The 26,440-nt window shown below is 63.3% G+C and overlaps 4 protein-coding genes across 6 annotated transcripts in view; 3 read left to right on the top strand and 1 right to left on the bottom strand.

The window, feature by feature from the left end:
- Positions 1–4,008, top strand: part of DIS3L2 (DIS3 like 3'-5' exoribonuclease 2) — a 197,756-nt gene extending 193,748 nt beyond the window's left edge. For both annotated transcript variants that reach the window (XM_082487396.1, XM_082487397.1), the window contains 2 exons: positions 543–644; positions 3,457–4,008. In XM_082487396.1, the coding sequence (XP_082343522.1) occupies positions 543–644; positions 3,457–3,555 (201 nt within the window). In that variant the 3' untranslated portion in view covers positions 3,556–4,008. The remainder of the gene's footprint in view (positions 1–542; positions 645–3,456) is intronic.
- Positions 4,009–4,837: 829 nt separating this feature from the next.
- On the top strand, positions 4,838–8,802 carry LOC309675018 (intestinal-type alkaline phosphatase-like; the record flags this gene model as incomplete). Its single annotated transcript, XM_082487219.1, has 11 exons — positions 4,838–4,886; positions 6,174–6,290; positions 6,473–6,588; positions 6,669–6,843; positions 6,948–7,120; positions 7,194–7,328; positions 7,408–7,477; positions 7,593–7,727; positions 7,842–8,033; positions 8,176–8,292; positions 8,516–8,802. 11 exons carry the CDS (start codon positions 4,838–4,840, stop codon positions 8,800–8,802), a joined length of 1,566 nt encoding a protein of 521 aa, XP_082343345.1.
- Positions 8,803–9,636: 834 nt separating this feature from the next.
- LOC309675071 (intestinal-type alkaline phosphatase-like) lies at positions 9,637–12,911 on the top strand (the record flags this gene model as incomplete). The annotated part of the gene is made up of 11 exons (XM_082487278.1): positions 9,637–9,706; positions 10,232–10,348; positions 10,464–10,579; positions 10,793–10,967; positions 11,137–11,309; positions 11,395–11,529; positions 11,623–11,695; positions 11,790–11,924; positions 12,043–12,234; positions 12,374–12,484; positions 12,571–12,911. 11 exons carry the CDS (start codon positions 9,637–9,639, stop codon positions 12,831–12,833), a joined length of 1,560 nt encoding a protein of 519 aa, XP_082343404.1. The 3' UTR covers positions 12,834–12,911.
- Positions 12,912–13,730: 819 nt separating this feature from the next.
- Positions 13,731–22,018, bottom strand: ECEL1 (endothelin converting enzyme like 1; the record flags this gene model as incomplete). 2 transcript variants are annotated; one of them, XM_082487437.1, is made up of 17 exons in its annotated part: positions 13,731–13,830; positions 14,062–14,138; positions 14,677–14,772; positions 15,016–15,081; positions 15,335–15,459; positions 15,596–15,663; positions 15,863–15,914; positions 16,084–16,142; positions 16,358–16,461; positions 16,951–17,025; positions 17,122–17,220; positions 17,373–17,595; positions 18,015–18,139; positions 18,393–18,485; positions 19,016–19,126; positions 19,290–19,358; positions 21,275–22,018. In XM_082487437.1, the coding sequence occupies 17 exons, from the start codon at positions 22,016–22,018 to the stop codon at positions 13,731–13,733; spliced, it is 2,286 nt and encodes a 761-aa protein (XP_082343563.1). The 2 variants fall into 2 exon arrangements, with proteins under 2 accessions (XP_082343563.1, XP_082343564.1); XM_082487438.1 differs by having other exon boundaries at positions 16,364–16,461.
- Positions 22,019–26,440: the final 4,422 nt, after the last annotated feature.

Raw genomic sequence — 26,440 nt, 5'->3', positions numbered from 1 at the left:
CTCCATCCCTCAGCCCTGGGCAGGCACGGTGGGCTGGGGTGATCTGGAGCAGCCCAGTCTCCAAGAACCAGCTTCTCCCTGCTTTGTGCCGGAGGTGATCTAGTCTAGTTAAAAGGGAATAAAGGCAGATTTGGGGGGACAGAGATCAACACAGGGCTGAAGTGAGGAAAGGGAGAGAGGCTGGTTTTCATTTCATTTAATCAGACGGTTTATCTGGGGCTGTGACAGCACCACTGTAGGCCGGCACCTGCGGTTAGTGACAGCATCTTCTCTTAATAACCTGGTTATATGGCTGGCAATGACATCTTTAAACAGGACATATAGCGTGAGATATGGGCTGTTTGTGTATCACAGCAGCCCCTGATTTACGTCCTAGGCTCAGGCTCACAGGCTGCTGCGTCCCAGTTGTTAAAGACCTGCAGAGGCAGCGTGCCGAGCAAAAGCAGCATCGTCCGCATCCACAGGAAAAGTGGAGGGGGAGAGCTGAGTGGGGGGATGTTGTCAGGGCCACAGGCTGTTCCCAACACTCTCCCTGCCTGCAGGCACTGCCCTTGCTGGGCTTCCACTTCCAGAAGATGGGGAGGAAGCCGGAGCTGACACTCATGTGGGAGCCAGAGAAGCCAGAGCAGGAATCTGTGCCCCAGGTAAGACTCCCCACCGTGGGACAGGCTCACAACACCGCGGGGCTGATGTGAAAGCTGTGTGCAGCAGGTGGGTCCTGTGGTCTCCACAGAGACGGGTCCGGGAGGTACAAGCACCTCACAGGCTGTCAGGTCCTGCTGTTCCTCTGTGCCTCCTCCCCAGCAAGCCCGACCTCAGCCACAACCCCCTCTGCCATCCAGTGCTGCTCCATCCCATCGCTGCCCCCGCATCTGACCCCTCCACGGCCTTCAGACTCTGCCCTGTGTGCCATGTGCCCTGCCTTCCAATTCAGTTTTCTCCAGGATTGAATTAACATGCTGTTTACTTCCTCCTTCCAGATCATCATTTAAGATGTTAAGTAAGATCAGGCCTGAGGCAGCACCTGTCTAGACCCTTCCCCCCATGCTGGCATTCCTTGCCCTGTCACTGGCAAGGCCCTCCCTTCGGGTTTCTGTCCCTGTGACAGGGTTGAGACCCAATTAGGAGGATTTTTTTTAAGTCAGGCTTCCTGAGATGCAGTGTCAAATGGTTTAACAGCATCTAGAGATCTCTCTCTTGTGTCCCTGTCATCTATTAACTTGGTAACTCAATCAAAGGGAGCAATCGCATTTGTCTGGCTTGATTAAGTGGTGCTTCTTTGCCAACTTTTGTCTGGCGTCGCTATAAAATCACAGCTGTGTTGACTGCTGTGATCCCTGCCTGCTGCCTGGCTGGGGGCAGGAGGGCAGAGTCCCCACCTCTCCCTGCACCGCTCCGGGGGCTCTGTGCTTGAACCCCATTTCCAGCCAAGCCCAGCACAACCCATCCTTCTCCACCTGGGGCTGGATGAAAAAGATTCCCGATACAGGGCCAGGCTGATCCTTCCAGCTGGTATGATGTATGTCCAGGGGAGTCCTTTCCTTTCCAGGGATGATGTTGCAGTCAGAGCCAGCTGAGCTCCCTGGCTGCCGCAGGTGTTTCTGCAGGCCTCCCTCCCTTTGAAGCTGAGCTTTCCTTTCTCAGCTTGGAGCAGAGAAGCCCCCTGGATGCAGCCTGAAGTGGCCTTAGTTCCTCCTTTCCTACAGGAGTGGGTATCACTTACGCCCTAGCAGGGACCTGCATGAAAAATGATGCCCCAGCATGAGCAGGGCCCATTTTGGTTAAACAAACACTTGGCGGTAGAGGAAACTCCTCCACAAACCCTCCACACCTCCTAAGAAAACACCAGAGCCCTCCCCTGGGAGCAGGCTCTGAGCTGTCCTCCCAGCTGACAGATCCCCAAGTCAATAAATCTCCAGCCCTGGGATGAGCTGGATCCCCGGGAGCCATGCTGAACCATGGGAGATATCACCCAAGACACCCTGTGGCACCGAGCCCCCCCAGCTGCCCTCCTGGCCCCGGCGCTTGGCCTCTGCTTCCCCATTTGGCTCAGCCCAGCCAGGCAGCAGGAATGTTGGGGAACGCTGTTTGCAGGAAGCCGTGCAGGGGTCTGGGCTGGCTGGCCCTTCTGCAGTGGGGAGGTGTTGCCCCCATCTCCCCCCGAGCTCCAGGAGATGGCCAGGACCTCAATGGGCATTACTCAGGGCCTCAGTGTGAAGTGGATCTAAGGCTCGAGGGATTTCATGTAAAAGCGTGCTCTTCCCCAGCGGTTCAGCAAAGTGATGGGAGAGGATTGCAAGGCAGAGCCCTGATAACCCCCGTTTGACTCCCCCGGATGTTGGGGCTGCCCCATGGCCACCGACCCCTGCACTCCTGCCAGCTGGGGCGGGCAGGGGGCCGGTGCGAGATAGCCAGCAGCTATCTGGGCAGCCACCTGCGAAAGGATTTCCCTGCGGTTGCTCCTCGCTGGCCGCTTTGATATATTTAAATCTCAATGAGATTTTCCTGCTCCGAATGATTGATCTGCAGTGGCTGGCGCTGGATGAGCTGGGTGTGACAAGGTTACAGCGGTGGCTTTGTGCCCACTCTTCCTGTGGGCCAGCCCCGAGCAGATGGCCCCGTGGAGCCCTGCCACAGCGCAGGGCTTGGGGACAGGCTCTGGCAAGTGAAGTCCCCAAATGCCTGGCTGTGGCCACAGGGCAACCCCTTCCCAGTGTCCCAGCCAGCCCGTTAACTGGATAGACCTGATCAGTGCTTTATGCTTCTAATCTGTACAATTGCCCGAAGAGTTGGAGTCAGAGGAGTGGGGAGGTGGCAGCAGGCAGCGGTGCGTTCCTGAACAGGAGGGATTGATTTTCTTGGGTCTTTATTCCCTTGCGTCTCTCTCATCCATCATGCTCCCTTCCTGGGTCTCCTCTCACTGCAGGGGCACGGGGGGGTCATTCCCTCCTTGCAGGATGCTGAGAAAATGTTCAGGGTCATGTGGAAAACCCTTCTTGCTGCGGCTCACTGCTGGCACTTGGCCAAGTTGCTTCATTAAGGGATGATGTGCATTCTCTGGCTGGAGAAGGGAGACACGGGCGGGCTTTAGGGGAGTCTGGGATGCAAAGCTGAGGGCAGTGTCACCCACGCTCCTTCCCAGACTGTGTGGAGAAGAAGACTGGGGCCTGATCAGGCTGGAATAAATGAGGATGTTTTGGGAGGCTCATTTAGGTCAGTTTGGGTTCCCTGGCTGCCTTTGCAGCCCAGTGGTGGTGCCTCTGAAGATGCCACATCCAGCCTCAGCCCCAGGAGCATCCCGGGCTCCGGCAGAGCTATCTGATGTTGTCCTGCCCTGTTCCCGACTCCCGATGGGTGCCGCAGCAGAGGCAGCAAAAGCCAGCACGGCTCTAAGCAAACCCTCATGCCAAGCCACCTGAAAAACCCTCTTCTCTGTCTTTCTATCCCTCACTGAAGGTTATCACCATTTTCACGCTGGTGGAGGTCGTGCTGACGTCGGATGGGGTCCCGCTCAAGTACAGCGCCCTGCTCAAGAGACCGAGCTCGGAGAAGTGAAAGTGAGCACCCTGGGCTGTGCATACTCCCCGCTGCCGACACTTGCTCACCTCCCAGGCGCCGCACAGGCAGCCACCGGGGATGGAGGGGACCCACGAGGAGTTTGGGGTTTTGAGTTTTAAAAATGATGCCATTTTGTTTCTGGTTTGGATTTTAACTCCAGCCGGGAGTGGGGCTCAGGGTTTGAGCCTGCCCCAGGCAGAGCATTTCTGCTCTCAGATATTTTTAGCCTGATGCTTTTTTTTTTTTTTTAAGGCAGTGGTGTCCATCCCCAGCCACCTCTGGTGCCGGTGGTGAGGGCTGAGTGGGGATGTGTATCCCCAGAACTGGAGAGGGGCTGGCTCCAACATCCCAGGTGGGATGTGATGGGATGCAGTGGGATGCAGCCATGGGGCCATGCAGGAGGGTTTCTTGCAGGGTTGTGTGTCATGTAATAAAAGCTGGGTCAGCAGCTGCGTGGGGGGCTCGCGCAGGTTTTATTTTGTCTCCTCTGCGTTCCCACAGCCAGGAATCCCAGCAATAACTCATCTCCCGGGCAGCCCTGTGCCTTCCCCTGCCTGCCGCTTCCCGGCACTGTGAAATCCAGGCAGCCTCGCTGCCTCCTCCGGCCCCAGGCTGTGCTTGGCTGGATGGCATGAGGAATCAGGTAGACATGTGCTCCCGGCTCCCGCTCCGACAGCGAATCCCTCAGTCTGAGCCTTCACTGGGAGACATCAGGTGCTGCTCCAGCCCCTCACACCCTGGTCTCCAGCCTCATCCCACTCAGGGACCCTGCAGCACCACGTCCTTGCTTTTCCCTGCCGCTCAGGAGTGTCCAGCCCCTCACAGACTGACCAGTCCCTCTGCAGTTTCCAGGCACATCTGCCTGCTCCCCGTCCCCATGTCCCCAACCTGTGCCGTGCACGATGTCTCTGGGGGCACGGGCTGCTCTGGCAGCCTCCACTTCATCACCCCTGCAGGGACGGGCAGCCATGGAGCGGTGGCTGGTGGAGGGATTGATGCCTGCTGAGGAGTGGATCAGTGGATTGTGCCAGGCAGGGAGAGGGCCCTGCTTCACTCTGCTTCATCAGTGGTGACAGATGTGGCCCTGGCATGGACACATCTGCCCTTTGCAGGAGCCAGGAGCTGGCCAAACCCAGGCTGCCCGGCTCAGGAGGGGGGATCAGGCCCTGGAATGGGTCAGGGCTGGGTACAACGCTCTCCCCAGGAGCTGGCAAGCTGTGAATGCCATCAGGGTCACCCCCGGTCCCCAGAGGTTGCACTGCTGGCGGCGTCCTTCCAGATGGCCTGGTACAACCACGTGTGGACTTCATCTTTGGACATGGGAGAGGGTGGGAGCAGCCTGTTCCTCCCTGGGTCTCCTGCTCCTCAACGGGTGCTGGTGACATGGGGCCGTTCCCTGCCCGCAGCGGGTACCTCGCTGGCACTGGCTGCCCCAGGGCCTGACAGGCAGCGTGTGACTGTGTCCCTTCGGAGAGGGGACCTGAGGACACTGACACCAAAGGCAAGATGTCCTCCCTCTACCCCTCAGCCCAGTGTCCACCTTCTTGGGTTTGTCTCAGGGGAAACAAGGCAAATCCAGCCCAGCCCAGCTCAGCCTGTCTACGAAAACAGCACTTTGCCCTGCGCCCTCCCTGCCGCTCCCCGGGATCCAGCAGGCAGCCACCCCCATGGGAGCTGGGGGCCACGAGGTGCCCTGGTCCCCAGGGACAAGCTGGAGGTCCTCCCTCGCTGGTGGGGGGCAGGAATGGCCCCAGGGGGGGGCTGGGAGCACTGGGAGGGCCTTGGGCAGGGCTGGGAGATAGTCCCTGAATGTTATCAGCCCATCTCACCTGCGGCGAGGGCTAAGCCCTCCGGCGGGACAGGGAAGGGCCATAAAGGGCTGTCCCCTCACCCTGGATGCAAGCAGCATTCGGGAAGGGAGTGGGCAGCATGGGGTGGCTGCTCTCCCTTGGAACCTGCCTTCTTCTCTGCCTCCTCGCCCAGCTCACTGCTGCAGCCTCAGGTGACAAGGGGACGTGTGGGAAAGGGTGGGTAGGAGCCCTTGATGGGGGGTGTTGGGGCTGGTGCCACTTCCCTGAGGGTCTCGGGGGACCTTGTCACTTCCCCATGGGATACCAGCAAAGGCAAAATCTCCTGGCCACCTCAGGGTGGTTTGAGACCCCAACCTTTGAATGGGTTTGTCTCAGCCCCCACCAAAGCAAGTCCCGTCCCCGTCCTCCCCAACCCTGCTGCCCCCTCACCCCCTGGCAGTGGCTTTGGATCAAGCAGCTCAATAGCCACAGCCAGCCGCAATTGCCCATACATGGCACACTCACCGTGGGGGGCTGATGCTCGGGCACCTCATCCCCTCTGCCAAGAGGTGCAAGGAACTTCCCTGCCAAACTGTGCCTCAGTTTCCCCCTCTGCAGATGGGTGCTGGGCAATCCTGGGGTTGCCAAAGACCGGGCTGATCCCCAAAGGGCTCCTGGCCCCTCCAAGGCCCCCATGGAGGGGACTCAGAGCAGATAAAGGTGCCTTGGGTGGAGATGGCCATCCCCGTCCCCAGGGGTTCGCCCCTGGGGATGCTCAGGGCGCCCAATGCCCCCACACACGCCCGGTACTGCTCTCAACTCCAGACACAGAGAAGACCCCGGGCTACTGGAATGAAGGGGCCAGGAGGAGGCTGGAGTTGGCCCTGGCATTGCAGCCGGTGACACGGCGGGCCAAAAACATCATCCTCTTCATGGGTGATGGTGAGTCCCCTGGGTCCCACCCAGGTCCTGCAGCTCCACAGCAGCCAGGGGACATGGCTGCTGAGAAGATGGGGCTGGTGCAGGTCCCTCCCTCCCCAGCCGGCCCCCAGCAATGCCTGGGGAGGGCAGGACTGTCTCTGGTCCTGGCCACTTGCCACCCTGCGGGTCTGCTGTGCCTACAGGCATGGGGCTGCCCACCATGTCAGCGGCTCGGATCTACAAGGGGCAGCTGGCCGGCGGCTCGGGTGAGGAGAGCGTCTTGGCCATGGAGACCTTTCCCCATGTGGCCCTGGCCAAGGTGAGTGGGGCAGCGCCAGGGGTGGGGGGGCACCCCTGCTGCCTCTGCCTGAAACCCCCCTGACCCCCACTTGCTTCCAGACCTACACCATCGACCGGCAGGTGCCCGACAGCGCTGGCACGGGCACAGCCTACCTCTGCGGGGTGAAGGCCAATGCCAAGACACTGGGGCTGAGCGGAGCAGCTGTCTATGGCAAATGCCGCACCGCCTTTGGCAATGAGGTGGACTCCATCCTGCACCGGGCCAGGCTGGCGGGTATGGGGCAGCAGGCAATGCTGTCAGAGAGCCTGGCATGGCATGGCCATCCCATGCCGTGCAAGGCTGGATGGGCTCCCCGGAAACCCTTGCCCGTGCTGCAGGAAAGTCGGTGGGCATCGTGACGACCACGCGGGTGCAGCACGCGTCCCCCGGGGCAGCCTATGCCCACTCTGCCAGCCGGAGCTGGTACGCTGATGCCAACATGCCCAAGGAGGCGTTGCGGGATGGCTGCAAGGACATCGCCTACCAGCTGGTGCACAACACAGACATCAACGTGAGCCAGGGAGCGGGCATGGGAGGGAGGGGGCACCAGCGACCTTGGGAGGGTCTGCTGAGCTCCCCTGCAGGTGATCCTGGGTGGCGGGCGGATATACATGACACCCAACCGGACCCCGGACCCTGAGTACCCGGAGGACCCAGCTCAGAATGGCACCAGGAAGGACGGCGTGGACTTAATTGCCCAATGGCTGAGTGCCAAGCAGGTACTGCACCGGGGCAGAGGGAATGTGACACCAGGCATGGAGCACACGCCGTTGGCACTGGCTGTGTTTTTGCTGGCAGGGTGCCCGCTACGTCTGGGACAAGAAGGGCCTGGATGCGGTCAAGGATGACTCCGTGAGCCACCTGATGGGTAAGAGCATCACTGCCGGCACCACTGGCAATACCTCCTCCTCCTCCCTGCTCTGGGGTACTGGCAGGGGCACAAAGCGGCCCTGGTGTGAACTCCCCCTGCCCCACTCCCTCAGGCCTCTTTGAGCCCAAGGACATGAAGTATGAGCTGAACCGCAACACCTCCACGGACCCTTCTATCGTAGAGATGACAGAAAAGGCCATTCGCATCCTGCGCAGGAACCCCAACGGCTTCTTCCTCTTCGTGGAAGATGAGTAGCCCCAGGCGGGCAGCGTGGCTGGGGCTGGGTGGGGATGCAGGTCCTGGGAGCGGGTGGGCATCCTGGCGGATGAGGAAGAGGGTGATAGCTGTGCTCCCCATGCAGGTGGCAGGATTGATCATGGCCACCACAGCGGCCGGGCCAAGCAGGCGCTGATGGAGGCTGTGATGCTGGACCGGGCAGTGGCACGGGCAGGTGAACTCACCTCCCCCTCTGACACCTTGACCGTGGTGACAGCCGATCACTCCCACGTCTTCACCTTTGGGGGCAACACACTGCGTGGCAATTCTATCTTCGGTGGGTCTTGAGGAGGGCCATTGAGCATCCCTGTTCCCGTCTCCCCCTTTTGCTCCCACCAGAGGCTGAGCTGGCCAAGACAGGGAGCTGGGGAGAGGTACCTGGCTGGGACAGGGGGTGGCAATGTCTTTCCCTGTGCCAGGGCTGGCCCCCAAGAAAGCCAAGGACAAGCGAGCCTACACCAGCATCCTCTACGGCAATGGTCCTGGCTACAGCATCCGTGATGGAAGCCGCCCAGCCGCCAGCCTCCCTGCAGCAGGTAGGAGTCTGCTCAGGGTGGGATGGGGGTGCAGGGTGGCTGGGGGCAGCATCCTACAGGCATGGCCACTGGGGCTGCATGGGGTCCCAGTGCCACCATGTGGCTCAGCAGTCACTTGGGCAGGAATTGCCCTGACATTGGGGTGATGGGAGCTGCGCCCCCATCCCTGCCATGGGTAGGGGACCCTGCTGCCCCCAGCCCCATTTCTCCTGTCTCCCTGCAGAGGACAAGGACTACAGGCAGCAGGCAGCCGTGCCCCTGGAGACGGAGACCCACAGCGGGGAGGACGTGGTGGTGCTGGCCCAGGGCCCCATGGCCCACCTCTTCCATGGGGTGCAGGAGCAGCACTATATTGCCCATGCCATGGCCTATGCCGCCTGCCTCGAGCCCTACGCTGCCGAGCCCGGGTGCAGGGCAGCCCGCAGGGCATCTCATGGCACCCAGTGCTCCTCACAGCCCCTGCTCACCCTCCTGGCCCTCTGCGTGGCTGCCTATGTGGCGGGGAGGTGACAGCCCCCGACCAAGCCCCACTTGAACCCGGGCTGCCCGGTCCCCCCATGAGCTGTCCCCGTCTGCCCCATCAAGGGTCTTGGCAGCTGGGTCCCCACTGTGGGCAGGATCAAGGGATACAATAAAACACAAGTTGTTCGTCTCCATCTGCCATGCGAGGGTTTGCAGCAGTGTTTGCCTCCTAAGGTGCTGCCCCCTGCCTCCGTTTCCCCAGGTGGTCATGGCTCCTAGTCATCCCCCTCAGGACCAGCACTGGAGGCATTGGGGTGAGGGAGGTGATGAAATGAGGATGAGGGGCGACCCTATCCACCCCAGCTTTGCCAGGCTGGGGCACACTACACAAGGGTTGGTACCTTCCCAGCAAGGGCTGAGCAAAGAGTGGCGTTTTAGTCCAGATTGGTGGATTTATTGCTCAAGAAAGTGCTGGGCAAAGAGCAGGACTGCTCGGTGCACGAGTGACCCCAAGTGCTCCCAATACCCTTGTGGCCTCGGGTCTGATGCTCAGCACTGCTGGTGGCACCATGAGCCGGAATGTCCCCCCACTGGCACCACAGCTGGGGTGGGCAACGACACCTGCCAGGTACTGCCCATCACCTCACCCCCTGCATCCGCACCCTAAGTCTTCCCCAGCAGCGATAAGGCAGTGCGTCAAGGAGGTGCCGGCAGCCCAGCCCCATGGCCTTTGTGCCGCCTGCCTGGCAGGACACTAGGCTATCGAAGACATGCCAAACCCCTCCACGCAACCCATAAGGGCTGATCCTGGTCCAAAGTCCCCCCCCAGGTCTACTAAGAATAGCAGACACTGCCAGCGGCATTGGGCTACTGGATCTCACCATGCAACTCCTGGCACCTCTCACCCTCTGCCTGGGACTTTGGGCTGGGCTCAGCGCTGCTGTCATCCCAGGTGGGGAGAGGGATGGGGACGGGTGCCCGGCTGGCTGCAGTGGGTGCCCCAGGGAATGGGGCACCAGCCTGGCTGGCCACGGGGAGGGTTTGGGGAGGGGAGGAGGGGCTGCCTGGCTCTGCAAGGGTTAATGGGGTTTACCCCATTTTTTGGGGACTTTGAGCCAGTTTTACCCTCTGGGGTCAGGTTTCTGCTTGCTTCTGGGCTGGGGGTGCTGGGCGAAGTGCCTGTAACCTCCCACCTCCATGGATGTAACCCCATCCCACCTGCCAGATAGTTCCCCCTATCATGTCCCTTTTTGCTGCCCCCTCCTTCTCTGCCCCAGGACCCCCGAGCAGGGTGGTGGATACAAGCCCATGTGGCCTTTCCCCACCCCAAACAACACCCTGACTCGCTCTGTCTATGTCAGCAAAAATCCCAGTATGGGGATGCCCTGGGATGTGGGTATCCCTGGGATGCGGGTACCCCAGGGATGCGGGTGGGGTGCCTGGTGAGCTGGAACTGACGGGTGCTGCCCTGTCCCAGTGGAGGAGGAGAACCCATCCTTCTGGAACAAGCAGGCAGCTGCAGCCATCGAGGCGTCCTTCAAGATCCAGCCCAGGATAAGCCAAGCCAAAAACCTCATCCTCTTCCTCGGGGATGGTGAGTCCCGCTGGCACACCCGGCAGGCAGGCTGGCATCACTGCTGCCCCATAAAGCTGGGTGTAGGGAGGACACCCAGTCCTGAGGGCAACCAGGACCTTCCCTCCTTACCCAGGCTTTGGGATCCCCACCATCACGGCCACTCGCATCCTAAAGGCACAGGAGCAGGGGAAGCTGGGCCCTGAGACCCCCCTCGCCCTGGATGCTTTCCCCTATGTGGCTCTCTCCAAGGTAAATCCCTGCCATGCCGGGCATGGGGCCAGGGTGATGCCCATGGGGCTGCTGGCACAGAAGCACCCTGGGGATGCACATACTGGTCCCTGCCTGTCCCACACTTGCCCTCAGGCATGCGAGTGATCATGGCAAGAGGTGCTGGGGTTGGCAACCCTCTGGGTGCCTCTGCCAACTGCCCTCTGCCCTGAGCTTGGCGCATGTCCTCGGCAGACGTACAACGTGGACCGGCAGGTCCCCGACAGTGCGGGGACGGCCACTGCCTACCTCTGTGGTGTGAAGGGCAACTACAAGACGGTGGGGCTGAGCGCGGCCGCCCGCTACTCACAGTGCAACACCACGGCGGGCAACGAGGTGATCTCAGTGCTGCAGCGAGCCCGCAAAGCTGGTAATGAGGGGCACAGGGCAACTGGGCTGTGGGGGACCCTTCTGGGACGAGGGGCATTAAGCTGGGGGCTGCTGCCCCCCCCCCGAGCACCCTGGGGCTCGATGGTGGGGGACCCTGTGCCCCACCAGTCGCCTTTCATGGACCCTGACGGGGGGGGGGGGGGTGGCAGGGAAGGCAGTGGGCATCGTGACGACAACGCGGGTGCAGCACGCATCGCCCTCGGGGACCTACGCCCATGTGGTGAACCGCGACTGGTACGCGGACGCCAGCATGCCCGCAGATGCCCGCCGCCAGGGCTGCAAGGACATCGCCTGGCAGCTGGTACACAACGTCGACATCAATGTGAGCACCCATGCATGGGGGGAAGCAAGGGCAACCCACCTCCCGGGCACCCACATTAATGCTGTGCCTGTCTCGTCCATTCCAGGTGATCCTGGGGGGCGGTCGGAAATACATGACCCCAGCGGGGACACCGGATCCTGAGTATCCCACCCACAACACAACGAACGGCATACGCGAGGATGGCAATAACCTCATAGATATGTGGCTGAAAGCACGGAAGGTAGGTGACCACGAGGCAGGACAGTTCTCTGCCCACCACCCCAGGCATGGGACCAGGCACCCATTGACCCCCTGCCGTGGGATCTACCCGCAGGGTGCCCGCTACGTCTGGAACAGGATGGACATGCTGGCTGCCGCCGCCGACCCCAATGTGAATTATTTGATGGGTAACAAACATCCTACATGCTAGGACCTGGCAGGCACCAGGACGTGTGCAGGCACTGAGGCTGTCCCCAACATGTCCCTCATGTCCCTTCCCAGGTCTCTTTGAACCCGTGGACATGAAGTACAACGTGCTGCGTAACACCACCACAGACCCGTCGCTCACTGAGATGATGGAGGCAGCCATCACCATCCTGAAGAGGAACCCCAAGGGCTTCTACCTCTTTGTGGAAGATAAGTCAGGGCTGGTGCCCCTGGGGCAGGCAAGAGGGGGATCTCACATCCCAGGGTGGGGCTAAGAGTTGGGGGTGCTGCCGTCGGTCCCCAACCCACCATGGGTGACCATCTGCAGGCGGCAGAATTGACCATGGCCACCACGACGGTGAAGCCTTCAAGGCGCTGACGGAAGCAGTGGAGTTCGACCGGGCTATCGGACAGGCGGGCACCCTGACAGATGAGGCGGAAACCCTCACCGTCGTCACTGCCGACCACTCGCACGTCTTCTCCTTCGGCGGCTACACCCTGCGCGGCTCCTCCATCTTCGGTAGGGCTCTGCCCAGCCACCAAGAGTGGGGCACGGCCCCATACTGGGCACTGCCAGCTCCAGGGCACCCCGGCTGCGGCCAGAGGGGTGATACAGGGGCTTCTTGGCTGATCCCCCTGTTCCATCGCCCCCTCCTCAGGTGTGGCACCCAGCAGAGCCACTGACGGGAAGACCTACACCTCCATCCTCTACGGGAATGGGCCAGGTTACCCAGGCGTTAACCGGCCCAACGTGGATGATTACACAGCCGGTGAGGGCACAGGGACCATGACCAGGTGATGAGGCGAGGCTGGGGACCACCGCTGCCCCCCTCACCCACCTCTTCCCCCTCCCCAGGGAAGTACGACTACAAACAGCAGGCGGCTGTGCCCCTCGACTCAGAGACGCACGGTGGTGAGGATGTGGCCATCCTGGCCAAGGGCCCCATGGCCTACCTCTTCCACGGGGTGCAGGAGGAGACCTACGTGGCGCACGTCATGGCCTATGCCGCCTGCCTCGAGCCCTACACCACCTGCCACCAGCGGGACTCTGCCCCTGGCACCCGAGCCACCCCTCTGGCCCTGCTCCTGCCCACCCTCCTCCTGCCTCTCTTCCACTGACCCCACGAGCGCTGCTGGACCTGCATCCCCCCCTCCCCATGGCCACCAGCACTTTGGAGCATCCCTAGTCCAGATGCAGCAGCAGTGGGGCACCAAATCCTGAGCACCAGGGTGGGCCTAAGCCACCTGCCTGGGGTGGTCGGTGGTTAATAAACCTGGAGTGTGATGGTTCCCGTGCTGTACAGGCAGAGTTAGGGGTGCTGCCTGCTGCTGCCCGTCCCCCTGCCGCGGCCCCTTGCACCCACCCGGCATATTCAGCGCTTTATTGACCAGAAAGAGCGGCGAAAAATACAGCAGGCATCCATGGCCCTGTGCTCCCGGGGCAGGCTGGCATCGCCCACCCTGAGCCCTGCCGGCTGCGCCCATCCAGTGGCAGGGCTGGCATGGGGACGGGATGGGGCTGACATGGGGGTGTGCCAAGGAGGCCACCAGATAGGGGGGCTTTTGGTGTGGGGCAGCCCCAGAGCATCTCTGGTTCTCTTCCCCTGTCCCAACCGGTGCTGGGCTGGATGTGGTAGGGCAGGGTGAAGGGTTTGGGGATGGGTGGACAGAAGAGGAGGTACACAGTTGCCTGGGGGGTGCCCTACATCACCTCGTTCCTCCATGGGGACTCAGAGCCCCCCCCCGGCATTCGCAGGGCAGAGAGGAGGAAGGGGATGAGCAGGCTGCAGCTGCCTCCGGGCAGGAGCTCATTCCCACCCCAAGTGTCTCCTTGTTGCCTCCACCCCTCCGGCAGGTGCCTGGTTTTGGGGTGACGACCCCCTGCATCAGCCGGGGGTGCCCCCTTTGCCTGGAGAGTAGGAGGGGGTGTCAGGAGGAGGTGGGGAATGGGCACAGGGTGGCACACGGGCAGGGACGGGGATGGGGGGGTGCCAGCCTGCCGGGGTGGGATCGGGCTCACCACACCGAGCACTTGTGCGCCGGATTCATGGGGGAATTCTTGGGGCAGTGGAAAACCCGTCCGAACTCCTCAAACTGTGAGACGCTGCCCAGGACCCTGCCGGGAGAGGGGAAGCAACTCAGAGCCGGGCACCCCCTGCCCCCCCCCCACTGCCATGCACCCCACTCGGGGCACCTGCACACGCAGCAGCACCCCATCCCTGCCCCAGGGATGCCCACTTAGAGCCTTCTGGTGCCATGCTGGTGCCCCCCGCACTTTGAGTGGCACTGCCAGATGTGGGTAAGGCTGGCACCTGCCGTGCCCCCCCATTTCGGGGCTCACGGATACCTGTAGTGCTCCGGGGCGTGCTTGTCCGTCAGCACCTGCAGGTAGATGGACTGGGATCGCCGCTTGATGCACCAGTTCTGTGGGTTGTCAAAAGGTTCCCATGGGTGAGCCGAACGGGGCACTCTGGGTCCCCGTGGGGTCCTGGCAGCCACCAAGGCACAACAGACCCTCTTACTGCTGGGGGACTAGGGCAGTGATGCCCTGGTTGTGGTTGTTATTGCAGGGTCTCCTGGGAGACTGTGTATGGGGTACGCATGGCTTGGGAGAGCATAGGGGCATTTTTGTTATTGTAGGGTCTCTTAGGGAAGTGGGCTGTAGGATCTCCTAGGAGTTCAGGGTCACATGCATTTGTTATTGTGGAGGTGATGGGGTGGAGGGGGGCACATGTTTGTTATTGTAGGGTCCCCAGGAGCCACGGGGTTGTGCGGGGTGCTCCTTGCAAGGGTGAGCCCCATGCCCTGAGCCCAGGACCTGCTGATGGAGCCAAGCCTGGCTCCTGGCAGTGGGCACCGGCTCTAGCAATGGCTCTTGCCCCGTATCCCAGGGGCACTGGCCCCACACTGGGTGACACCCCTGCCCCAGTACATGCCACGTGTGGGGAGGGCAGAGGCTCACCTGGGCGAAGGCGATGAAGAAGAGCTGGTCGTGGGTGTATTTCAGGTGGTGCAAGGGGTGCTCGGGGCCATGCTCACGCACCCACTTCTGGTAGGCCTGGAGAAGAAGGGGTGCCCTCAGCACAGCCTGGGTGCCCTCCAAACCTGTCCCGAGCCCTGAGTGCCCCCCCCCCCTCCCCTGAGCCCCCCCAGCAACCAGCAAGCTGGATCAGGCCCGCTCCCTGCTGCAGGGAGCAAAGTGGGGCTGGGGGTCTCCTGCCCCTGCCAGTGGAGATGGCATCAGCAGCTGCCCCATGGCCATGCCGGGGCTGTGACACCCCAGGGTGGGGGGGACACTTACGTAGTAGGCGAGTTTGAGCCCCCCCATGTCAGCGATGTTCTCCCCCAGCGTGTGTTTGCCATTCACCTGCCGAGAGAGACATAGAGTGAGCGGAGATGCCCCCCTCCTGCTCCCAGCGAGGCATTCCCCCATCCCAACCCAGGCACCAAGGCTGTGCCTCAGTTTCCCCCACCCAGTGCCCTGAGGGGTGATGAGTTGCCAGGTCTCAGGACTGAGCAGGGCAGAGCCATGCTCTCCTTTGGGCACGGAGCAGCGGGGACCCCCCCACAGGCCAGTGTGTGCCCAGGCATTGCCCGGTGGGTGAAGAGGGGAGTCTCACCCGTTGGTTGTAGACAGTGAAGTTGTCATAGAGATTGACAATACACTGTGCCTTCTTCAGGAACTTGCTGTACGACCGCTCTGTCCACCAGTGCACCAGGTTCCCATGCCGGTCGTACTGTCCCCCTGCCGAGGCAACCGCCACCACCGGTAGTCCCGAGGGACCTAGGCATCCTGCGCCCCCCCCCCCCCCCCCCCCCCCCCCCCGCTGCCCCTCACCCACCCAACCTCCCACCCCAGCACAGGGTGGGGGGTGACTCACCCCAGTCATCGTAGCCATGGGTCAACTCATGCCCGATGATGGTGCCAATCCCACCGTAGTTCAGAGACCTGTTGCGGGGAGGGGCGAGCAGAGCGGAGAGAGTGGAGGGCACAGTGCTGGCAGGGATGGTGGTGAGCCCGGGACCCAGCACCCCCCACCCATGCCCCTGTCCCCAGCCCCATTCCCTGCCCTGGCACCCTTCACCCATGCCACTGTCCCCATCCTCTGCCCTGGCACCCTCCGCCCATGCCCCGGTGCCACACTCACTGCGGGAACTCAGGATCGTAGAGGGTGGGCTGCAGGATGCCAGCGGGGAACACTGGGGACACAGGAGAGCATTCCAGTTGGTGGGGCTACCCTGTACGGTGCCCACCTGTAGCATCACCTGGCACCAGGGGACCCGGCACCGTGCCCCCCACCTCAGGCTCTCCCAACACCTCCTGCCCCAGGGAGGGGGGAGCCCGGAGGGGGGCCGGGCAGTGCCTCACCCATCTGGTTCTTGTTGGGCAGGTAGTAGGCGTTCAGCGCCTGGGGAGGCAGCAGCCACCTGCAAGGAGAGACAGCGGTGCCAGGCTGTGAGGGCACGGAAATGCCACCCCCTTGCACAGCCGGGGAGTCGGGGGGGCATTCCTGGCTTGCCCTGTCCCCGCCTGTCTACCCTCCACGGGGTGCAACCAGGCATGGGGACAGGGGGCATCAGTGGGGCCGTGCTGTGCCCCCCCCCATCCTCCCCCCCCCCCCCCAAGGCAAGGGGATACCCACGCTGACTTGTCCACCTCCTGCCGAATCTTCTTCACCGAGAGCCTGATGCCGAAGGCGATGCTGTTGAGGATGTTCTTGAAGTAGGTCTTCTCATCCACCTCAAACTGGCGGGCGGGGGGGAGCATGGCCACATCAGGGGTACGCCAGCCCCAAGAGTGTGGGGAATAGGGCTGGGGCAACTTCCCACCCTCGTGAGCCTTGGGGACTGAGGGTGTGGGGTTGTGGCCATGGGCTAGATGTGGCACAAATGAGTCCTTGTGCCCGTTCTGTGTGCCCATGTGCGTAGGTCATCACCTCTGTGGGGTCCCTGAGCAATGCGGGGTTTTAGGGGCACCCCCAACCCTTGCTGAGGAAGGGATTGAGCTCTGGGAGGGATGTGATGTGGGGAAGGGGACATCATCTGAGACCCCAGGGACAGCATATCACTGCCTGTGTGGCTGTGGCCGTGTGGGTGGCACAATGAGCTACCAGGGGGTGCTTGTTTTGGGGTGGCATTTCCCCATCCTGGTCTCTGCAGACTCCAAGGCAGATGTGGGGACAACCTTGCCCCTCCATGTGCCCACATCCCCACGTGGCCCTGGGGCACCCCTTACCTCATACTCCTTGTCGATGGCCTCTGGCTTCAGCAGGAAATCGGGGTACCCGATCATCACCATCATGTACCGGAGCTGTGGGCAAAACGAGCGGCAGGGTCAGGTCCCCATCCCCTGTGCCCCCAGGCTGTGGTGGAGGCAAGGGCAGGGGGCTACACTGGGGGCCACTACCTTGGCCCTGGCAGCTCTCCGTGTCTCCTCATCCATCCAGTCCAGCTCATCCAGGCGCTGGTCCAGGATGTATTTGATGTCCTCCACCAGCTGCTGCACCTATGGCAGATCACCGCGCGCGCTGGCACAGCATCCTCACCACCCATCACCCTGCCAGCCAGTCCTCAGGAGGGTGCCAGGTGGTGGGAGGCACCTTGGCAAGGGGACAGGAGGGACACAGTGGCTTCACGCCCACAGGCAGCACCACCTACCTTGGCTTTGCTAGCAGAGGAGAAGTGCTCCTCAACAAAGAGGGCACCCAGGGCCATGCCGAAGTGCTTGTTGGCCTGGCTCAGGCAGATCTTGCCCAGCTCGAGCTGCTTCTCATTGCCCTCCATCTCCTTGGAGAGCTCATGGATGGCATCGCGGAAGGGGGTGGAGAGGTGCTCACTCAGCACCACCACGATGCGCCACAGCATGTAGTTGTGAAGGATCCTGGTGACGGGGGGCAGGATCACACCACACCTCCCTGCACCAGGCACATGGGGAGGGTGGGGAGCATGCACCAGGGGGGGAAACCCCTGCTTGGGAACCAGGCAGGCGATGGGGATGACCATGTCCTGTGGGGGCCTGGGGATGGGCTGGCACCATGTCCCTGCTGTATGATGAGTCTGGTGACCTCTAGCATGAGGGGGTGGGAGGTGCCTCTGCAGGTGGCTGGGCACAACCGGGCTGCTGTGGGGCCCACAACAGTGCCCTCTACCCGGGCTTTCCCAGGAGTGTCCCTGTCCAGCCTTGGCCTCCCCAGGATGTGGGGGGGACCAGCCACAGCCACACTGTGCCCACCCCACTGCAAACCCCCTGCCAAGCTGGGGAAGGTGCCGGGGGCACAGGGGGTGCCAGCCCCCCCTCACCTGCTGGGTGTCACGCGGATGAGGTCGGACACCTTGTGCATGTAGTCAGTGGCCAGCAGCACCACCTCCTCCTCCTCTGAGAAGTTGTCGTGGAAGATGCGGTCCAGCAAGCGCTTCCACTTGAGCTGCCAGGACGGGCACTGTCAGGGGGCCACAGGGACCCCCCTCCGTGCCACCCTGGAGGGAACCCACTCCAGGCTTTCCAGCCTCCCACCACCCCTTCCCACCCAGAAAAGTGCAGGGTCGATTCGTCACCCTCAAGTGGACTTATCTGGGGCGGGGGGCAGCGAGGGTATGGAGCAAGGGGACAGGGACAAGTATGGGGCATAGGGCAGATGGGGCATGTAGGGTGGCAGCATGGGCACCGTGGGTACTCACCGTGGGGGTGATGCGCTGCAGCTCGCCCAGGGTCACTTTGTGGTACATGCTGCTGACGTCCCTCCGCACATCATCATACTCGGACACTGTGATCTGCAGGGAGCGGGCACGGTTGTCACCACCCCGCTGCCTGCCTTGGGGGTGGCATAGGGACAGGGCACAGCTCCAGGGCAAGAGGGTCTACCGACACACATCCCCCCCAGCTCCCTGCCTTGAGAACCCTCTGCTGCCAGTGGGGCCCTGAGGGCTGGTCATGGAGGTCCCCAAGGAGTTGGGGTACCCGAGGGCTGGGCACGGGGGTCCCCCAGGGCCCAGATGGAGGTCCCCAAGAGCTGAGCATGGAGTCCTCAGGGATCTGGAGTGGGTTCACAAGGACTGGACATGGGGGTTCCCAAGGGCTGGACTGATTGTTCCAAGGGCTGGGACTGGGGGTTCTCAAGATGTTGGGGCTGGGGTCCCTGAGGATCTGCCATGGGGTCCCCAAGGTCTGGGAGTGGAGGTTCCCAAGGGGATTGGGTTGAGGTCCCTTAGGACCAGGCATGGAAGTCCCCAAAGATCTGCAACTGGGTTACTCAAGGGTTGGGCAGGGGCACCCCAACGCCCAGGGCGGGCATCCCCCTCACATTGGCAAGGTGCTGCTCCAGCTGCAGGATCTCTTGGGCCTTCTGCTCCACCTGCTCAGCCCCCAGGAGGGTGAGCAGCCGCTCCATGAACACCCGGTACGCAGCCAGGATCTGTGCCAAGGGAAGGGATGCTGAGTGCCACCCCACACTGCCCTGCAGGCACCCCAGCCCCTGGCACTGCTGGCAGAGGGGTGGCCTCTGTCTGCTGCCCCATGCTGGGCGCTGGTCCCTCTTCTGGTGTCCCCATGGCATCGGTGTGCCGCCTCCCCCTCACCTTCTCGCTCTCCTCATCCTGACCCAGGTAGAGGGTCCGTTCGGGCAGAGTCAGCCCATCCTGGTCAATCTGGGGGGAGAGACGGGGGCAGTGGGTCAGCAGAGGGAGTGGGGGCTGTGCTGAGCAAGGCACCCCTCACCTTCCCCTGTACTGCAGGGAGCCCTTGGTGCCCTGGGAGCTGTGGGGTGGCAGCTTGGTGGGTCAGTTCTGTGCCTCAGTTTCCCTCCTGCTAGAGGGTGCTGGAGCTGCAGCGTGCAGCATGCAATGGGCTGGGACCCCCGGGCAGAGGGCAGGCCCTGCTCCATAGCCTGACTCCTGCCTGGCACACAGACTGCCCCACAGCCTGCCCTATGCTGGCACCACGCTCTGCCCCATGGTGGCCCCACACTTGCCCCATGGCTGGCCCCACTCCTGTGCTGCAGCCTGCCCCATGGGGAGCCGCAAGGATGAGCCACGCTGCATGGCCATCCCCACCCTTCACACACACACACGTGCACACACATACACACACACACACTGCTGCCCTGTAGCCACAGGCACAGCCTCTAACACATACACGCACCTGAACATGCCTACACATATGTGTGCATATATACACACACGCATAACGCAGGCCTATGCATGCTCCCCCCCGCCACGTATGCACCATCTCATTTACCCCCCTCTCCATGCACACACACATACATACACGCACACACACATACACACGCACACCCCTTTTCTCTCTGGCTCACCCCCGCCCTCCAATGTCCCACCCCACCAGCCCCCCTCCATGCGCACAACCGCAGCACTGCCCCGCACACCCACAGGCGCCCCCAGCTTTTCTCCACGCACACCCCCATCATCCCCCACCCCCCCCTTTTGCTTTCCCACAAAGGCACTGCCACACATACAGCCCTCACACACACACCCCTCACACACCCACACCCCCCCCATCACACTCACACCGATCGCACACCCGCTCCGCCCCCCCAATCACACCCTGCCCCCCCCCCAGCCAAGCCCTGACACCCAGCCCTGGCTCTCACACCCATCTCCCCCCCACCCCACTCACACCTGCACCCTCCCGCCCAGCCCCGCCACCCACTCACCCTTTCCCTGTGACACACACTCCCTCTAGTGTACACACGCGTGGCCCGGCAGCGCGGCCCCGCTCTCCCTGGCCCCTCACACCCACCCCCCAGCCCCACCGTCTCACAGGGAACGGGACGGCTCATCCCGACCCCCATGTCCCCCTCTCCACCCAGTGCTCCCACCATCCTCAACACCTGGTCCCCATCATGCCCCGCCCCCCCCCCCATACTCACCATGTCCATGCTGTGCCCACCCACCCCGTTCCCTACATGCCCACCATGGCGTCCCCATCATGCCATTGCTGTGCCCCCACCGCGCATTCCCACGCCCACCAGGGTGCTTTAGGCTTGCCCACCCAGGCCAAGCCCACCCGTGCCCTGGTGGCATCACAGGGTGGGTGGCGCAGGCTGGCAGGGGTGGGGAAGGCTGACAAAGCCATGGGTAAATGCCCTGGCACCTTGGCCCAGTTCTGGGGGGGGCAGCAGACATCCCCCTGTCACCACCTGGGGTTTGCCCCCTATGTATGGATGGCAGCCAGAATGGCAAGGTGAGGGGCTTGGCTGCCAGGACTCTGCTGCCTCCCTGGGATGTCCCCAGCACCCAGGTGGGCAACATCGCCTCACTCTATCTGTCCCCCTGCCCATGTCCCCAGCCCCATCCTGGAAGTGCCACCCTCACCCTGAGACAGCCTGACACAGGTGTCCCATGATGGGGAGATGGGGGGGTGGGGTGGGGGTGTCCCTCAGGACAGGGGCTATTCCCAGCCTGGCTACCTGCTGCAGCCAACCCCATGCCCCAGGTGGGCACCCCGTGCCACCACAATGAGGACAGTGAGTGGCACCTGGGGGTGTCACCAGCACAGGTGTGTGGCTGGGGGAGAGGGGGCAGCCCCAAGGGCAGGATGCCCTCACCCGGATGACGTAGCGGGAGGTGTTCCTCTCATCCAGGCTGACGGTGAGGGAGAAGAGCACAGCGGCGCTGTAGACCCCCTGCGTCTTGTAGAGCAGCTCATTGAGGTCCCCGCGGCCCGGGGGGGCGTCCCAGCCGCCGCACTCCCCGATGACCTCTAGCATGGGCCGCGGGCCCAGCCGGTCGATCTCAGCCTGGTCCAGGCATGAGCGGAAAAACTCCTTGACCTTCCTCTCGGCCGAGCTGGGGGCTCGGCGCCGCACGGGGCGGCTCAGCAGCGCCCGCAGCTTGGCCTCGTTCTGCTCGGCAATGGCCCCGATGGTGCCGTATACCAGCTTGTCCTCGGGGATACCATGTCGCCGGAGCCAGCCGCCACAGGCGAAAGAGTAGAAGTCCTGGCAGGGGTCGATGGTGGCATCCATGTTGGCGCTGAGGAAACGGGATGCCCGCAGGAAGGCCTTCTTCTCCTGGCACCCCTCCAGGCAGTAGCTGTCCCCTTCAGCCGCCAGGTATTTCAGGACCAACATGCACGTCAAGATGACGCAGAGCCCCGCAGCGAACACCAGCCCCGAGAGCAGACAGACCTCCCGGCGGCTCCAGCGTGGCAGCCCCCCACGGCGTTTCTTCGCCCCGGTGCCCAGCTGGAGGGCGAAGCCATTGGGCAGGGTACCGCTCTGGTACTTGCTCACATACTTCACCTCCTGAAATTCATCGTAGTGGGCCGTCAATGAGTAGGTCTTCTCCATGGCCGGGGATGGGGTTCCCTGCAGGCAGCACGGGTGCAGGGGGCTCAGGGAAGGTGGGGGGCAGGCTCCGGCACCCCACGGTTCATGCTGGGGCCGTGCCCACCTCGAGGAGGTGGTAGAGGGTGCCTGGGTGAGTCAGGAAGCTCCTGGAAAAGGCAGAGGAGGTGGTTGAGGGGGGGTTGGGGAGGAGCAGGGGGGTGGGGGGGTGGGGGGTTGCTTCTTGCCGTCATCACTGCCTGCATTGCCATCCCTGCCTGTGTGCCCCGCTCTCCCCCATGCCCGTCCCCTCTGCCAGTCCCTCTGGTGACAGGGCAGGGTCCTACCTGCACAGTTCCAGGGGGGTTGAGCCCTTGGCACAGCTTCATCCCACACACCCCCCACACCCACCCAGAGCACCAGCAAGAGCACCTACATCAGGTGGGTGTCTGGGGTGGTCCAGGGAGCCCATCACAAGGCACTGGGAGACCCGTTCCCAGCCTGGGGGGGGACGGTGTGTGTCACAGGGCTACCAGTCCCTCTGGGTGGGGTACAGATCAGGGTGAGAAGCTTGGGGAAATGGGGCTTTGGGGAGATTTGTCGGGGAAGGCATTGGGTTGGGGTGTTGCGGGTTGGACCGGGTTGTGCGGCCCTGCGTGAGGTTGCATTGCGTTGCGCCGTGGTGTTGCATTGTGTTGGGTTGGGTCATGATGCGCCGTGTTGCATTGCGTTGTGTCAAATTGTGGTGCGGCGCATGATGTGTGCGCAAAGTTAATTCCAGTCTGGGGGGGGGGGGGGGGGGGGGGGGGGCTGGACCCCATGGACATCTCCCAGCATTTCACCACCACCACCACCACCACCACCATCCACCCAGCCCCTCTCCACTGATTGGTGACCGATGGCAGGACTGCCTGGCAGGGGTGTTGTTCCAGGGAGGAGGGGGGTCTGTCCATGGGGAAAGGAGCGTGGGGGCATAGATGGGTTGGGGGCGGGGGGGGCACTTCAAAAGGAGACCCCAGTCCTCGGTCGGTGCAGAAAAGCATCCGGATTTGCAGATGGGAGAGGACATGCTGGGGACAAAGAGCCGCTTGGGAGGTGGCCGGTGGCTCCCCCAAACCCTGCGGCCCCCCTCTCCCTCCGCAACTTGGGCAAAGTTGAGCCCCAGCGCCGCAGCCCGGCGGTGCCCGTGCCGGGGAGCTGCCGCCGCCGCCGGAAAGTTTGCGGGGCCAGCGGCGGGCATGGCGCGACGCGGCGGGGCGCGGGGGGGTCGGGGGGCTGCCCGGGGTGTTCAGGGGATGCTACTCGGCATGTGCCCAGGATGCTCGGGGGGTGCCCGGGGGGCGCTGCCCAGGATTCACAGGGGATGCTGCCCGGGATGCTCGGAGGATGCTGCCCAGGATGCTCGGAAGGTGCTTGCCGGGATGCTCGGGAGATGCTCGGGAGGTGCTCGCCGGCATGATGCCTGTGGTGCTCGGGGGATGCTCGAGGGTTGCTCGAGCGATGCTCGGGAAGTGCTCCCCGGGATGATGCCCGGGATATTCGGGGGATGCTCGCGGGGTGCTGGCCGGCAGGGTCGGGAAGTGCTTACCGGGTTGCTCACCGAGGTGCTCGGGGGATGCTCGGGGGATGTTCCCCGGGATGCTGCCCGGGATGTCCGCGGGTGCTCGGGGGTCGCTCACCGTTTTTTCACCGAGACACTTGAGGGATGCTCCCGGGATGCTCAGGTGACGCTGCCCGGGATGCTCGGGGATGCTGCCCGGGTTGCTCGAGGGGTGCTGGGGGCTGCTCACCGGCTGGCTCCGGGGGGTGTCAGCAGGCTGCCCGGGGGGGCCCGGCGCTGCCCGCCCGGCTGCGCGCCCCGCGCTCCGCTCCGCGCCCCGCGCCGCGGCTGGCGGAGCGGCGGGGCCGGAGGGAGGCAGCGGGGCGGGGAGGGGGTGGCGTCTCCAGCCCGTCTCTCCCGCAGGCCAGGCTCCATTAACGAGATTATTATGCAAATAGAGCAGCCCTGTGCCACCCGCCAGCCTTACCTCATCCCCGCCGGCGGGGAGGCAAGGCGGGGGGGGGGGGGTCCCCGGGCCCCTCACCCCGGGGGGCTGGCACAGGGCTGGCAATGCCACTCCGCCTGGTACCCCCTGTCTGGGGACCCTGCTGCCACCCCCCGGTAGCTCGGCACCCAGAGGGGCATGGCCGGGCACGGCCGGTGGCCTGTGCCAGGTGCATCCCGGTGGCTTGGCATCCCCGCCGTGCCCGGGTACCCCGGGGGGGGCCCATCCCCTTCTGCCACAGGGCGGGTGCAGGGGGGGGAGAGCTGTGGGTGGGCAGGAGACAGAACCCAGGAGGCTCCGGGCGAGAGGGGTGGCATGGGGGTGGCACGGGGTGGCATGGGGAGGGGGCCATGCACTCACACACACACACACATGCACACATGCGAAGGTCCGGGAATATTAAACTGCATTGCAGATAAATCCCCAACATAAATATCGTGAGCCGCTCTGCTACGGGGAGGGGGGGGGACAGCAAGGAGATTTATAGCCCAGCAATTCCCACCGCCCACGGCAGCCCCCTGCAGTGGCCACATACCCCGGCCCCACACCGCCTTCCTGCCTGCCATGCTCAGGGGTGTTCTGCCACCCTTGCCCCCCGCCCCCCCACCGTGCCTGCACAGCCCTGGGTGCTCAGAGGGGGCCCTGGGTCCTCCTGGGTGCTGGGGTGGGAAGCCCAGGCAGCACATCCTGGGTGCTGTGCTACACGTGGCATGGGGACCCTGCTTGGCAGGGGGATGGGTGGCTTAGCTGGCGTGGGACCCACCGGCTTGCCGTGTGGGCACTGAGGGCTGGTCACAGGCACAGCCCTCACTGCCTGGGGCAGCTGAGGCTGCACTTTTCCATGCTGGGGTGGCAGGGTGCTGGGCACGGCCTGGGCAAGGTGCCTAATGCAGCATCGCACGCACAGGTAGTGGCACACATGTAGATCACATGTACATCCATGCACACTGACACACACCAGTACAGACACACGTGCTGTGCTCCTCCACACACATACCAAACAGGCACTGCCGTCCAGTTCCTGTTACGGGCACACACATACCCTGGCACGCTCACACACACACGCGCACACTTGGGTTTTGCAGCAAAACTTCCCTGGGGTACACGCCAGGGCAGAGGGGCTCCATGAATCCCACCAGAGAGCCACTCCTGGCTTGAGCACCTTGACCAGCCAGGCACCACCAGCCCCAGCAGGGTGTAAGGGCACCCAGACCCAGGCTGCTTCGAGGGTGTGCACAGGGTGCCCAGCCCTGCTGCTCGCCGGGGGGGGGGGGGGGCTGGAGGTGGGGGTCACAGGGCCGGGTGCCACCACACAGGCCTGCTCATGCCTGCACTTACACGGCCTCGAGACCCGCTTGGCACCTTGGTGGGAGCATGATGGCTGCACACGGGAGGCGGGGGGGAGGGGGCTGGCGTTATTAACAGCCCTGGGTATTGCTCCAACAGGGCTGTAAAAATTAAAGGCGTGTGGATATAAAATAATGGATAAATCTGAGCCGGCCGCAGAGCGCTGCGGCGTCCCACAGGAGTTGGCATTGCGAGAAGCCGGGGTACAGCAGGTGCAGGATGGGTACCTGCATGTAGATATGGGGGGTCAGACACTACCTGCACCCACTTCCAAGTGCTGACTCTCCCCAAAAATCTCCACTGAGTGCCCCGAGAGGATGCACAGGCTGTGCCAACCTGCGGAGCTGGCACTGCGAGGCAAGCAACTGCTCCTGAAGCTGGGATGGAAGGAAAAAACGTTGTGCCTCTACAGACAGGGCTGGGGCTGTGGGGCACTTGCTCCGGGATGCCCACAGGCGCTGCTCAGCCCACGCACCCCCAGCAGGCAGGATTCGTGCCACAGTGCCAACACACCCAGGCATCACCAGGGTGGTGTGATCCCGTGGTCCTGCCCGTCCTGCAGCCCATGGTCCCGACCCCAAGCAGGGCCCAGGGCAGGACCCACCTCGCCAGCCCTGCTCCACCCTGCCCATCCTGCGGGCCACCCCGCCGGCATCCTCATTTTCCCCGAGATTAGCCGCGGCGCGGGAGCCTCCGTGCAACGCCAGCAGGTGACAAATAAGATTTTTCCACTCTCCCGAGCACCCGGCATGGGTCTGTCATTGAAAATGCAAAGCAGCGCAGTGGCAACCTCCGCTGCCTGCCCTCCCCTCTGCCAGCCCCTCGGTGCCAAGCACCCAGCCAGCCCAACCTCCCCCCTATCATTGCCACTGGACCCCCCCCACTGCACCCGCTGCTCCCCTCGGCAGTGCTGGGGTGCTGGGCATGGTGCCCTCATGCCCAGTGGGGCAGGTTCCTGTGGGGTTTCTTAGAGGGGTGCTAGTTTGGGGGTGTCAACCTAGGTGGGCAGCATGGCCTTGCAGTGCCCTTTGGGTGTACCCACGTGCCTGGCACT

Source organism: Vanellus vanellus, assembly GCF_965231255.1.
Source record: "Vanellus vanellus genome assembly, chromosome: 8".
Taxonomy (NCBI): Eukaryota; Metazoa; Chordata; class Aves; order Charadriiformes; family Charadriidae; genus Vanellus; species Vanellus vanellus.
The sequence above is the reverse complement of the archived record's forward strand: the minus strand, read 5'-3'. Positions and strand labels throughout refer to the sequence as shown.